Source organism: Tachypleus tridentatus, chromosome 9 (assembly GCF_004210375.1).
Source record: "Tachypleus tridentatus isolate NWPU-2018 chromosome 9, ASM421037v1, whole genome shotgun sequence".
Classification (NCBI taxonomy): domain Eukaryota; kingdom Metazoa; phylum Arthropoda; class Merostomata; order Xiphosura; family Limulidae; genus Tachypleus; species Tachypleus tridentatus.
Window position 1 is genome coordinate 143,787,048 of NC_134833.1, and position 14,466 is coordinate 143,801,513.

Sequence of the window (14,466 nt, forward strand, 5' to 3'; positions counted from 1 at the left end):
TGCATACTGTAAATTTTGTACACATACTGTACATAAAGGCGTATATGCATTCAGGGTTAATTTCTAATATTGTGTGACTTATGTCTTCTTTTTTAGTTATTATGCAATAAATGTAAGTGATAGCATTACATTATATATAAAGCTATATATCAAGACGGATTTTGGCAGTTAAGCGTAGCCAACACGTCTCAATCAACAGCCAGTAGTGCACTGGCAGTCAGCTCAGGAGGTTGGTGTCCCTCGACAATTGTGTTACACAATCTTTTGGGTATATATTTGTATTACAATTTCCAACGACGCACATAATTATTATTGCCTTACATATGATTTAATTTTACTTTGTTTTTTTTCAGATTCTCCAATGGCTTCAAGCTCGTCAAAACACCGAGGATGCCTCAACAAGGCCAATTCTTTCTGCTACGTGTGTGGGGACTTCACGACAGTTGCACAGCGTCGAACCATCACTTCCCTCCTCAGAACTGCCTACTTTCATTATTTTGACTGTAAAATTGGTGATCAGGACAAATCTTGGGCTCCAAACATCTGTTGTAAACCCTGCTACAATGGACTAACTGCTTGGTTTAATGGCAAGAAAGCGGCTTTCAACTTTGCAGTCCCGATGGTTTGGAGAGAGCCACGAAGTCATGCAGATGATTGTTATTTTTGTCTAACAAATATAACTGGTTTCAATGCATCTTCTAGAAAAAAGATCAAATATCCCAACCTTCCATCTGCTATGAGACCCGTTCCCCATTCAGATGATCTTCCTGTCCCAACACCTCCAGTAAATAAGGATCTTTCCTCATCAGATGAAGAAATGCCTCCAAGGGAAGATTCTGCCAAGTCAATCTCTTCCGAAGATACTGACTCTTCTTATTCAGGAACAAGTGGCAACGAGCCACACTGGATCACGCAAGAAGACCTGAATGACCTTGCTCGTGATTTGTATCTGTCAAAACAGCAGTCAGAGCTCTTGGCTTCTCAGCTTAAACAGTGGAACCTAGTCCAGGAAGATGTAAGGATCACCATTTTCAGGAATCGGTTTGTTTGTTTGTTTGTTTGTTTTGGAATTTCGCACAAAGCTACTCGAGGCCTATCTGTGCTAGCCGTCCCTAATTTAGCAGTGTAAGACTAGAGGGAAGGCAGCTAGTCATCACCACCCACCGCCAACTCTTGGACTACTCTTTTACCAACGAATAGTGGGATTGACCGTCACATTATACACCCCCACGGCTGGGAGGGCGAGCATGTTTAGCGCGACGGGGCGCGAACCCGCGACCCTCGGATTACGAGTCGCACGCCTTATGCGCTTGGCCATGCCAGGCCTCAGGAATCGGAACAAAGACCTTGCTTCATTTTTCGACATGGAAAACAAGTTGTGCTACTGCACAAATGTACCTGGCTTGTTCACTTTCCTTGGTTTGCCACATAATCCTTCAGACTGGCGTCTTTTCATAGACTCTTCCAAGCGAAGTCTCAAGGCTGTGCTTCTGCACAACGGGAATAAATACCCCAGCATTCCCACTGCACACTCTGTCCATCTAAAGGAGTCCTATGACAATATGTAGCTTCTTTTAGTTAAGTAGTTAAGTACAACCAGTACCAGTGGAGTCTGTGTAGGGACCTCAAGGTCATTGGTCTTCTTATGGGTATGCAAGCGGGCTTCACAAAGTACTGTTGCTTTCTCTGTCTCTGGGATAGTCGAGCTGTATCCCAGCATTACAAGCAGAAAGACTGGGGGTCTAGAAGCACTTTCGTTCCTGGCGAACACAGCATCAAGGAGAATCCTCTGGTTGACATGAAAAAGGTGCTTCTTCCTCCTCTTCACATCAAGCTTGGTTTGATGAAGAATTTCGTGAAGGCCATGGACAAAAATGGTGCTGCCTTCCAACACTTGTCTACTGTGTTCCCAGGTCTCAGTGCTGCTAAGCTCAAAGAGAGCATCTTTGTCGGACCTCAAATCCGAGAAGTGCTGAAGGATACTGATTTTGAGGAGCTTCTTACCTTAAAGGAACTGAGAGCATGGGATGCATTTAAGTCAGTCTGTAGTGGCTTCCTTGGTAACACACGCGTACCAAATTACCAAACCTGTATTGAGAAGTTGCTAAAGACTTATGAGGATATGGGATGCCAAATGTCACTCAAAATTCATTTTCTCCATTCCCACCTCAACTTCTTCCCTCCAAACCTTGGAGCAGTGAGCACGGAGAAAGATTCCACCAAGACATTACGAAGATGGAGAGCAACTACCAAGACAAGTGGAACCCCAGCATGATGGGAGACTTCTGCTGGATGCTCTTGCGTGACATCCCGGAGGCAAAATACACCAGATCATCTAAGAAAACACACTTCTAACTGTCTGCGGTACTATGAATTGTGTACATTGTGTCATCCAAGTATATTTATTCCGTCAATGTTCTTTATCTATCCTGTTTTATCTGTAATAAGCTGCTGCAACTGTTGAAATAAGCACGCATATACTCTGTATATACTAAAATGAGACTATTTAAAAGCCAGAAAACTAGAGGTGATAGAGCAAAACTGTTTATAAATTTGAATTCAGCACACCCAAATTAGTAAAAAACACCTATTCACATTCTTGCCTCAGACAAAAAATATTTTTTTGTAAACCAGTGATATTAAGAGTTCTTGTGGGAGAACCACACTGCATCCAGAATAAGTATGCTCTTCACCCAGAACCTAATTCATGCACTGCTGTGTCCCACGGGTTGGGGTTGGAATTACAGAGCCATGATCTATAAATTTCATGTTGATAGCTGGGGAATTTGGACCACAATAATATATAATTGTAAGTGGATCCCACCCTGTCACTATAGCGATGCATTCTGAGCCACAGGAATTATGACAAGAAGGTAAGCAAACACCACAGTGAACAAGCCCTTTCCTCAACCTGAAGAAAAATGAAAGACAACACCAAAGGCCCTGAATAATGGAATCCCATAACCATAGTCAATCTGAAGAAACAGAACTCATTTTGTCCACAATAATGAACACCCATCCTCACTCCCCAGCTAAATGAGCAATGTAAATACCAGTTGCTCCCAAATTTATGGGGCCAATGGGGAACAATCAATGACCACTCTGCAATAAGAATTATGAGACAATGGGCCCTCTTCCATGAACAATGTACAAAAACCAATATTCATTAAAAAGAAGAGCCACACTCAACCAAACCAGATAGCCAAGCATCAAATCTGAACTGGTGTTACAAGTAAGCTCCCACAGAGACATCTAAAAAAAACATTTTCCAGGGTTTTGGGTAGGATGGTCTCCAACTTTGCCTTCTTTTCCAAGAGTGGAGCAAAGTCACAAGAACACTCTTGAGGAATAACTTCTAACCACAACCCCAGTGACTGGAAACTGGAAGAGCTAAGGGCTCCTAAGCTCCATTAGTAGAATATGAGAGGGGAGAATGCACAGTTGGGAAATCCTGAGGAGCAATGCTCTAAAAACAATGCAACATTGAACCAAGTTTACTAAATATTTAAAAGCAAAATGATTTATGCAATCCATTGATCAGCAAACAGTCAAAATATCCTTATCCTTTACTCAAGATACTGGAGACTAAAATGCCAGTAGTTGGGTGTTCCAACTATTGGCAAATGCACTGATCATCTATGTCCTTAACCAAGAACAAATCCAATGGTAGGCCTCTCAAAAAAGCATTCATTATTTTGGGAGAATTCTATTAAGTCAAGAAAATTCATCTGCCACCATATTCATCACCACCAGAACAGAGCAAGCTAGTGGGATGACATGATGAGAGTTGGTCCAATAAAGAAGACCAATATTCAATAGTAAAGAGATCTGGACCAAGTGACCCCTTAACGAAAATAGTAAGACACCACTGTGGAACTGTTGGAATGAAGTATGATGATTTTGACCCTCAATAAATCTCCAATAGCTGGGGAACACAAAGTTTCAAAACCTGAAGATCTGTGGGAGATGGGAACACTACAAAATGAGTGGAAAAATGGTGGCAGTGATGTGAAATGAATGACTAATCCTGATGCAACAATGTGTAGTATATCAATGGATCTACTGTAAAGATTTTCCATGTCTAGAAATCCTCAGAGCACAGCCACACAGATCCCAAAATTGTACTGTACTCATCATCACCAGCATCATTCCAATTGAAGAATCTCGTGGATATGGGCAGAATCAATCTTGGATACCAACTGAACAAGAAACTGATGTCAGGGGATGAGATACTCAAACAGGGGTGGAACTATGACTCCTTACAGAAGTAGGAGCTGAGAGAAGATGAGATGCCAAAAATGACAGGGTTGAATGCAGACAGCAACATCAATGATTAAGGACTATCTGCAAGAATCAAGGGTCAGAGAAAGGAGGCCTCACATCACTCATGGATGGCAAAAGCAGGTAGACAAACATCCTCCAACAGCACATCTTTGCTCCACAACATACTGACCAAGAGACTGGAAAGTGCAGAAATTGCAATTAAACCAAGGTAGATGATAACAGTGGTCTCGACTTGTCATCAAACTGATGTGGCAATCACTGAAAGGAGAAACTTCTGAAAAAAGGTGTAGGATTGACAAATATCTCAGCACTGTAGCTAGGGTCAGATAAATCCTAGAAAATTGTGACCTATTCAAGATGACCACAGACTCCATTCTAGAGCTCCACATTTCCATGTCTATTTTCTGAAACATGTTTCCACCTGATGGTAGTACATGTCTATTTTCTGAAATATGTTTCCACCTAATGGTAGTAAGCCAAAGTATGTTGTTCTGAAAAACATCGTGGGCATGGCATAGCTGTCTCTTCATGAAACTGAGCAGAAAAGTTCCCTGCACATACACAATATCTGGGGATGGAGGAAGAACTAAGTACTTACCATTGATTGACTGATTTAGTGTTTTATGGCACAAAGCAGCTAGGCTATCTGCGCCAAACCTTCAGTAAAAAGGTAAAAATAAAGTAAATGTAGTAAAATACATAAAAGGAAATGAAGGTAAAACAAAAAAGTATAAAACCAATGTTGACACCTAGTCTACAACGTTAAAGAGATAAAGCAGAGTAAAAGAAGTTGTAAAGTACTTACTCTAGCAAAATGGTAATGAACATAACCTGCCAGGAAGACTAACAGGTAAGTTCAAGAACCACCATCAGTCACCTGAAGTTGGCCTTTCCAGTCCTGATTCCGGGTTTTGTGTCATAGCAGCCATTATCAAAATGTAAAAGAATAGAAGTTTAAAAAGACACATAGCAAAATCGTAATAATGAGTAGCCAAATGTCCAGTAAAAAAATAAAAGTCAAGTAAATGGAGTAAACTTTGTAAAAGTAAATGAAGGTAAAAACAAAACAGCAATTGAAACAGAAAATGGCATAAAAACCAATGTTGACATCCAGTCTACAAAGTTGTAAAGGACTACCTGTAGCAGAATGGTAATGATCATAACCTGCCAGGAAGACTAACAGGTAAGTATAAGAACCACCGTCAGTCACCTGAAGTTGGTCTTTCCAGTCCTGGTTCCGGGTTATGAGTCAATATGGCCAGTACTAAAAATTTAAGTAGTAAAAGTGTGAAATGATATGCAGCAAAGTATAATAACAACTTCGCCAGGAACTAGCAGTAGTTGATATGCAGCAAAGTATAATAACAACTTCAGGAAAATGATGAGTTAAAAAGGACTGGCAAACAAATAGTTCAAACAGCAGCGTTAGTCATCTGAAGTTGGCCTTTCCAGTCCTGGTGTCGAGTTATTTAATGTTCTGGCCATTTTCCAATGTCAAATTGAACGAGAGAATAAAACTGTAAAAAAGGAACCACAATTAAAAAGGTGTAATGAATAAATATGCAACACTTAAATGAGATTAAAATAGTGCAGTTGGAGTACTGCTTAATGGCATAAGAACGAAAGAGCCCACTGAATTATCTGATTTCAAACCATCTGTATAAATGGGAACTGAATGAGTGTTCGAAAGATGTTCATTAAATAAAAGATGGTACTTCCAATCTGGAGTGTCGACAGGTGAGAGCCATTGCAATTGATGCAATGAGGGTCCATTTCACACACTCTGCCCGAAGTCTTGATGGCCAAGAAGGTGGAGGAACAAGCAGAAGTGCGTAGGCATCATGGTCCTTGCCACTGCAGGTTTCAGAAATGTTTCCTGTAAGAAGAGACGAACACAATCAAGGAACCACAGCATGATGTCTTTGAGTGACTGAACCGTTGACACTGGAAACATCAGAGAGGGTTTGAATGTATGGCCACACTCTTCAATTAAGATAACCTGCCTTGATGGTGGCAGGCAGACATGGTGACGCAAGTATCAGAATAAAGGCACTGGTCGGCACCATAATTCCATCTTTGCAAGTGGAGATGCCCTGACTGAAGAAATTCCTTGGGTGGAGAAACAAGCCAGGTTCTATGATTCTGGGTTGTTCTTCAAATCCCTCTCAACAATAACTCTTCGTGATGAATTCAAAGTAGCATGAGGTGTAACCTCTATAGGTATATTCCCAATTGCCTTTGAATGCAACAGGAGTTCACTGTGTTAAGATGTGGATGTTTCCACCAAGATGTCACCATATCGAAGTTTTTTTTTACTGACTTTGAAGAGCCAGCAAGTCCCTCTAGTCCCTTTTGAATGAAAAAGGGAGACATATGCCCTAAAGATTTGTTTGAAAGTGAGTACAATATAAGAAAATGAGAAACAACAGGTGGTACAGATGGTGAGGATTGCTGCTCAGAATCTTCAAGACGTGGTCGTTTACCTATAGACTGTGTTTTCACTATTTTATTAAGATTTTTAATTGGAGTATCCATAATAAAAGAAAAGGAAATATCGGTGCCCACTGACCCCACCCACCATGAAGTCCAATGAGAAAATGCACTACAATATCAAACAAGGACACTGCAGCAACGCCAAGGTTTCGTGAGCACTATACCCAAACACCAGCATCAAATATAATGTCCACAACACCTGTTGAGAACATCCAACACTAGTACTTGGTTGACCCTAGCCCAAGTGGACCAGCCAACTGACCCAAGGGGGCCACCCCAAGGCCCCCCATCTACAGGAATTCAAGGACAAAGTGGTGTGTTAGGGTTGGAGCCCTCAACCACCAGGAACCTCTCCTCCCCCCTTTCATGGGTTGCCACGCACAGCAAACACATGGATGGATGTTTAGATCCCAGAGGAGGCAAAATGAAAGAACAGAATCTTTCCTTAGAGGTCCCCTCAACCCGTACAGGAATCCACACCGAGGGGAACATTAGATAAGTAATCCACTTACTAATATTCTTTGTCAAGTGTCATGTAAAAGGCTTGTAATAGGTATGAGAGATGAGTTAGCAAATTGGTTAGAAGAGTAACTGAAAGAAAGCAAATAGTTGTTACAAATGAAGTTCAGTCAAAGTGGACTAATGTCAGAAGTGGAACATCTCAGGTCTCAATATTAAAACCTTTGCTCTTTTTGATTTACATCAATGATGCAGATGAAAAAATAGTCAATAAATTAATTACATTTGCTGAAGACATTAGTGTCTTGTATGTTGCTAACTGTCAAGACAACACTGCTAATTTACAAAAAAGATTTGGATCATTTATTAAGTTAGGCAAATATATGGCAGATGGGTTTTAATTATAATAAATGCAAGATAATGCATGTGGGTTATCATAAATTTATGTCAAAGTAGAAGTCATCTTCAGCTAAGATGGTTTCATTTTTCTAAAAGGGTGGTTGGCCTTTAAAATGTGTTGTCTTTAGATGCTGAAGAGGTAGTACATTCAAGTGAGTTTAAGAAAGAGCTTGATAAGTTTACAAAGAATAAAAGCTGGCTTTAAGATTTATTTTAGGTTAGAATATGAAACAGCCAAGAAGGACCAGTAGGTTCCATGTTGTTCCAAAACATCATGTTATGTTATCCCATAATTTTCCTTCCTTCACCATTTCTCAAATAATGAATTCCAATTTTAACATTTTCAGTTATTATTTCTTTATGTGCCTTTAGATTTTATATCCTTTTTAACCAACTCTCCTGATTTTCTATAATTCTGCAAATGAAAACATAATAGAAATATAGCATACAATACAACAGTTTAAAAAGACCTACCAACAAGACAGGAAGTTTAGAAGACCAACTAAATTAACAGATATTAATAAAATGGGCAGACACACTCTAATTTATTATTATTATACATTTACACTTGGCTACAATTATCAACATCAGAAATAACACTAGTTGTAAGATTTAACTACCAACCAACCCCTTCAAAATGGATGAAAACACAGCCAGTAAATTTTAGGCTATGTAATCATACTGTTACTCAAAGTTCATTTGGTGTATTTAAATAGTGTTTCCTGCAGTTCCTACTGGTTTTAAAAATAAATCTTTACTACAACTCTGATATTTCTTTTACTTTTTATTTATATCGATGAAGAAGAAATGACATCAACTGTAGCTTACCGTTCATGTGTTAACTGGTATGGAATAAACTCAAGTTCTAGGCTCTGGCAACCCTCTGAAATGATTAAATCAATATAAACAAACATCAAGATGTACATAAACTTGCTTCTTTTTAACTCAATAACTATGGGAAAACTGTAGATTTACTTCTGTTGTAACATATAATAATACAGGTTTTAAAAGATTACCTTTCCTAGAGAGATTCTAATTACTAACAAACTTGTAATCAAAATCTATTTCATATAGCAATGGTGAGAAAAAGTGTCATACATTTCCATCTAAAGACATTTTAAGTAGTAAATCAAAGAAAGCTCTGGGTACAGGTGATAGAACATTAGTTTGTTGTTGTTGTTGTTTTAAATTAAAATGCAAACTAATTCACACCGTACAGAAACAATAACACAAATACAATTTAATCATAACACAGCTATGCATCCATCAATGGCCACTGTATACTTGTATGTAATAAGTTTGGTAATAAGAGGGGTACATGCATATACTGATAGTTCTTGAAAATGTGAATACAGCACACATCATTTTACACAAGATACATACATACACCAATGGTCCTTGTAAATATTAAAGGTCCAAATAAAGAAAGGTGAATGCATTGGTCATTACATGATGTAGAAACGAGTTTTTAAATTTCTTTTATATTAAATGTATGTACAAAATCCATACAAATACAAGTAAAACAAAACCCTAAAAGAGCCGATACATTTTGGAACAAGATCTACTTTCAAAACTACAGTTTTGCATGAAAACTTCAGATTTGTTATTATTATTATTATTGTAAAAACTTAAGTTGTATCAATTATTTTAAATTTCCTCAAAACCATAAAACAAATAGTAAATAGCAAGTTATAATATATTTTATTTTGTTAAAAACATCACACTTAGCATGCCATTAAACTTAGAGCTGTCTTCCACATTTTGCACATTACAGTTTAAAAAACGTAGGACCAGAGACTGACACAATTCATAACCAACATGTTGCTCTTTGCTTTTGTTGTTTTTCATAATTAAAAAAACAGAAATAATCCAGAAAAATGAACAGATAACACCCAATTTTCTACATCATTTCTTGTACAGAAAGAGTATTTATAGGTGTATATGCTACATACTTACGAGCAATGGTGTCCAGATCAAATACTCTTCCTGGTTCCCAGTCTGAGTAAATGTTCAAATACTGACTTGACTGACTTTCAGAATTCTATAGAAGACAAAATAAACCCACATTTTTTTCAAAAGAGGAAGAATTTAATTCTATTTAGGGATTATATTTCTAAAAACAATACTTTAAAATAATTAGTGAAATCCAACATGATATTAGAGTTCAAAAAAATTTCATCTCTTTACTGAAATTATTCAGGTGAGACATGAACAAATTATACTTGAATCACAGCATTCAAACAATACTTTTTCCTCACTAGTAGCAATGAAGCAACTCATGAATGGCTAAGATGAAGTGACTATTGAACTATTTTACAAAACTGACTGAAATAATATCCATTAATAATAATTTGGAACTCAAGATAACTAATTTCTATTGATGAATTGTAATATTCTATGCGATATATTCATTGTATTAAAGCCATGGGCACACATACTAAAGAACTGGACAACTTAAGATATTTTTCTTTTACTGTCTAGTCACTGATCCTCACATATATAATGGTCTGCAACTCCAAAATGATACACGTATAAAACTACAAAGAAGCATTTCAAGACAATTTCTAAAATAACTAAAACAAATAATACTCTTCATATCTGTGCTGTTCCTTTAAATGCATATCTTTTACTACAAATAACTGTTTGTAGGAAAACACAATCTGCTGACCTAAAAAAGATAAAAAGTTTTCGACAAAGTAGCACACTATGTACAATACAGGAAGTTATTTCTGAGAATTTACCTTTATAAAAGTGATTCCAATAACAAAGTCATGATTTTCTAATGACTTGTTGAAAGCATCAATAGAGATTATTTCTGCTCCAGCTATTAAAAAAAAAAAAAGTTTTATTTTCCGTATCTTTGTAACAATCTTGAAACAAAACAGATTTATACTTATCTACTAAATGGTTTAGTATCTTGAAGATAACTATGCATTTAACTCAATAAAAAAAACAAAAAAAACTTAACATTTATGAAAGACAAAAAATGAAAGTAGGTTGGTTCCAACTTAAAAGCTAATATACCAGTGTTAATATTTTTTCCAAATTTCAGGTAAAAATATCTAAATATCAGCCAGTTCTACTGCTCTAAAATTATGTTTATACACTGTTATCAAACATAAAGATTACAATGTTTATTAAACCCTTTATTTATGGAAAAGATTAAATATATGAAGTCACAAATTTAAACGTTTTTTTTTGTTGTTGTTGTTTTGTTTCTATTTCCTCCAGAGGCATAGAAAGACATTTTAACTCAAGCCTGAAGTTACCCTGGAAGGTGATCCCAGATGCAGGGGCTTTGAGAGGCAGAGTCCCTGCAGTTGCTGACAATTTGTTTAGATGTCCAGAAGAAGTGAAAATTAATCATAAACACAATTATTATAATTCTAGCTACAATAATTGTGCAAACCAAGATGTGAACCACAAGCTCTTATGTTTTACAGGTGCACTAGCACCTTATTTCCTCTCCTGGTTTCCATGCCTCTGTCCTCCATATAACAAATATATTACACACATTTTTTGACTGTGTAGTTTTCTCTATAGAAATGCAATTACCTGGAATGTATGTAAAATTTATTTCTCTAGTAGAAGGAATACGGGTTTGTGCATAATCCACACAAAAAACTTTTCTTCGAAGAGAAGCAACCAAAGCCTTGTTTGTTGTTCCCACAGTTAGAGAAGAAAGCCCATAAATATTACCCTGAGATGGTAATTCTGAGAAATGAGCTTCTTGGAAGGAAATGTCCATTGAAAACTTCAAAATATTTAACACCTAGAGAAGTGTACAGATAATTAACTATGCTATTAAAAATTATTTGATAAATTTACAATTTTATAAGCACAGTTCTTACTTCAAAAGGAAACTGAAATGAAATACTAATACATATTTATGTCAAGAGATCTTTCAGTTTGGTGAGAGGTAGTATACCATACCACAAATTATCTCCTTGCTTCTTGTTTGGCTAACCTTTACCTTATAAATCCAAATGGATCTTTAAAAATTAGAACATTTACTAAAGAAATTTCAGGGGTCCCTAACAGTACAGTTAACTATAAAACAAATGTTATATTAGTCACTCTAGTTAATTATATTAATATTACCCTGCACTGTACTCAGTGATCATAATACACAATAGATATAATTTCTTCTTTCATGTTGTTTTCTCTTTTTAAATTTACAACACTTTATGTAAGCTAACTATACTAGAAGGCACTAAAAGAAAATCATAAGAAAAATTAAACTCAAGGTAACATCAAAATTCACCAATGTCTGACAGTGGATTTTTTACACCCGATGGGGGAGGGGATGATTTTTGCAACCACTTATGTGAACTGTTCAACTTGCAAATTGGTAATCTCTGATTACGTGAACCTGAAAGCTGTAAACATGCAGTCACAGAGTAATCTTGTTGCCACGATACTTGCATGTATATTTAGGCCTACTGACTGATACTTACAAACTATCGCTTTAGATCGAAAAGCTTAGAAGCACGCCTATATTAAAGATGTACATTTCGGCTACTGAAAAAGCTTACATCTAGGCCTAATTATGTAATTCGATTGGTAAGAACACGAGAATCACAAGAACAAACACACAATTTGTAGGCCTATGATGCAATAAAACAATTCAACAGACCAAACTGTAGGTGGGATGATTGTATGCACCATTCCCCCTCCCAGAATCTACGCCTCTCTCTGTCTGACACCTGAAAGCTATTCAGCAATACATCTAATACTGAGTGAGTGATACAAAAAGTACATGTTTTTACATTAATTAAATTTAACATCTGCGATTGCATTAGTGGTGTAACAATAGTGTATAGTAACACCACGATTATATCAGATACGCTGAACTCTACGTATAGAACTTGGAGATAAATAATTCTTTCACTAGTAATAGCGGTAGAAATTATCAGTAGTAGACTACAATTTAATAACATATAATAATTAGCAATACTATTTCTGAAGACTAGTATAGTAGTAATCGTAACAATGTTATGTAATACTAATGCCAACAATTTTACACAAATTAGAACGAAGACGACGCTGAAGGCCAGTATAACATACCTTAAATATGCAATTATGAGGCAGAAATGAACAATTGTTTAGACAAATTATACATCCCAACGAACTTCGTTATAATTATTTAAATATTTTGTCTCCAAGTTTTAGTCGCATAGATACCACGTGACGTTTAAACTTTTCCGAGCAGTGGACTTCCAGAAGACCTCTACGTAAGTTCAACTTGTACTTGTTTTGAATCGCTTGGTGTTTGAAGAATTGAAGGACGACATCAGCCAGCATATCAAAAAGTTATTAAAATGATAAATAAATTTATAATTTTTTTTTGCTATAAGAAGCAACTGAAATTATGTATAGGTTAATAAACTATTTATAGAACATGAATGAGAGAACTATTTTGAAAAACTGTGAAAACATCGAATAAATTTTTCAAAGCGAAAGGAGTTCCAAAATGTCAAAAATAGCCACATAACTCTTTCCAAAAAGGCTCGGCATGGCCAGGTGGGTTGAAGCATTTGACTCGTAATATGAGGGCTGCGGGTTCAAATTCCCGTCACACCAAACTTGCTTACCCTTTCGCCGTGGGGGCGTTATAAAGTTCGGTCAATCCCAGTATCCGTTGGTAAAAGAGTAGCCCAAGAGTTGGCGGTGGGTGGTGATGACTAGCTGCCTTCACTCTAGTCTTACACTGCTAAATTAGGTATGGCTAGCGAAAATAGCCCTCGAGTAGCTTTGCGCGAAATTTAAAAACAAACTTTCCAGAAAATGGGATAAACAATACAATAAGAAATAACATGACTAAATGTAAACGGAAAGTAACAATCAGAAGCGAATTATATGTCAAAGAGACCTGAGGCAAAAATTTTCTACCGAGCCTATTATGGTCACGACTAAAAATGAGGTAAAAACCCTCAAGGTGTTCTTTGCTTTTCGAGAAAATAGAAAAATAATACCCATATATTTCAAAGACTTGCCTACAAATTAATGAATAACATTAGATGTTTTTGGAACAGTAGAAGTGGTGCTCTAACATAGACAAATTTTGTATTTGGACAATAAAGTGAATAGACAGAAAAAACCTCGTGCACACAATCTCAACAGCTCCCGTATTTACATACACACATACAAACAAACGCACAAACATACACACACTTAGATGACACCTGTAATCTCATACTATGCCCAATAGTATTAACAGATCATGTTATCTGTACTTGGTTAAACTACTATCTTCCTTGCACGTTTTTTGTAACAAAGGTATTTATGATTTATGTCAAGCTATTCTTACAAGTAATTTACTGTGTACAAAAAAAATTAGTGCAGTTAACCTTTCTTGGCACATTGTTGATCGAAATGAATTCTTTATCATTTTTTGTGTCGAGATCGACTTTTATCCCGAGCATTTGCTTGACAAAAGACGCAAGTACATCCTTAAGATTATTAGAACGTTTTGGAAAGTTGATTTAAGAGATTGGTCGCATATCACTCACAGCGTACTTTGTTCTTTGGATTCTAACGACTTTGTAAAAAGAGTCCTTCTCTGTAGATAATATCAGATTAAACAATTTATTTTTCTGTGCAACTCTCCAAGCTTGTAGAATATGTACTGATCAGGTTTTGGTGAAACTGTAAAGGCCCTCTGTAACCATGGACTCTAAGTTTTGGAGAATCCCAAATGTGCAACTGAGGCATCGCTAGATATTTTAATGTCTCTTATAATTATGCCTAATAAGAAGAAATACAATACAGGAAACAGTGAAGTATAAGTACACACGTGTTTAAAACAGTGATTATTATAGAACAACGATG

At 36.5% G+C, this 14,466-nt stretch overlaps 1 protein-coding gene across 4 annotated transcripts in view; it reads right to left on the minus strand.

Annotated features, from left to right (window-relative positions):
• LOC143226570 (KICSTOR complex protein kaptin-like) overlaps nt 1–12,916 on the minus strand; it is a 29,007-nt gene extending 16,091 nt beyond the window's left edge. For 2 of the 4 annotated variants that reach the window (XR_013014675.1, XM_076457715.1), the window contains exons 1-5: nt 12,703–12,916; nt 11,191–11,407; nt 10,377–10,459; nt 9,592–9,676; nt 8,464–8,518 (exon numbers count right to left, since the gene is read on the minus strand). Coding sequence is in view for 3 of the 4 variants with exons in the window: in XM_076457715.1 (XP_076313830.1) it covers nt 8,464–8,518; nt 9,592–9,676; nt 10,377–10,459; nt 11,191–11,383 (416 nt within the window). In the remaining variant the exon portion in view is untranslated. Of the gene's footprint in view, nt 1–8,463; nt 8,519–9,591; nt 9,677–10,376; nt 10,460–11,190; nt 11,408–12,271; nt 12,392–12,702 lie in introns of those variants that run through there. The other 2 variants (XM_076457717.1, XM_076457716.1) reach the window with 2 other exon arrangements.
• Between the last annotated feature and the right edge of the window lie 1,550 nt (nt 12,917–14,466).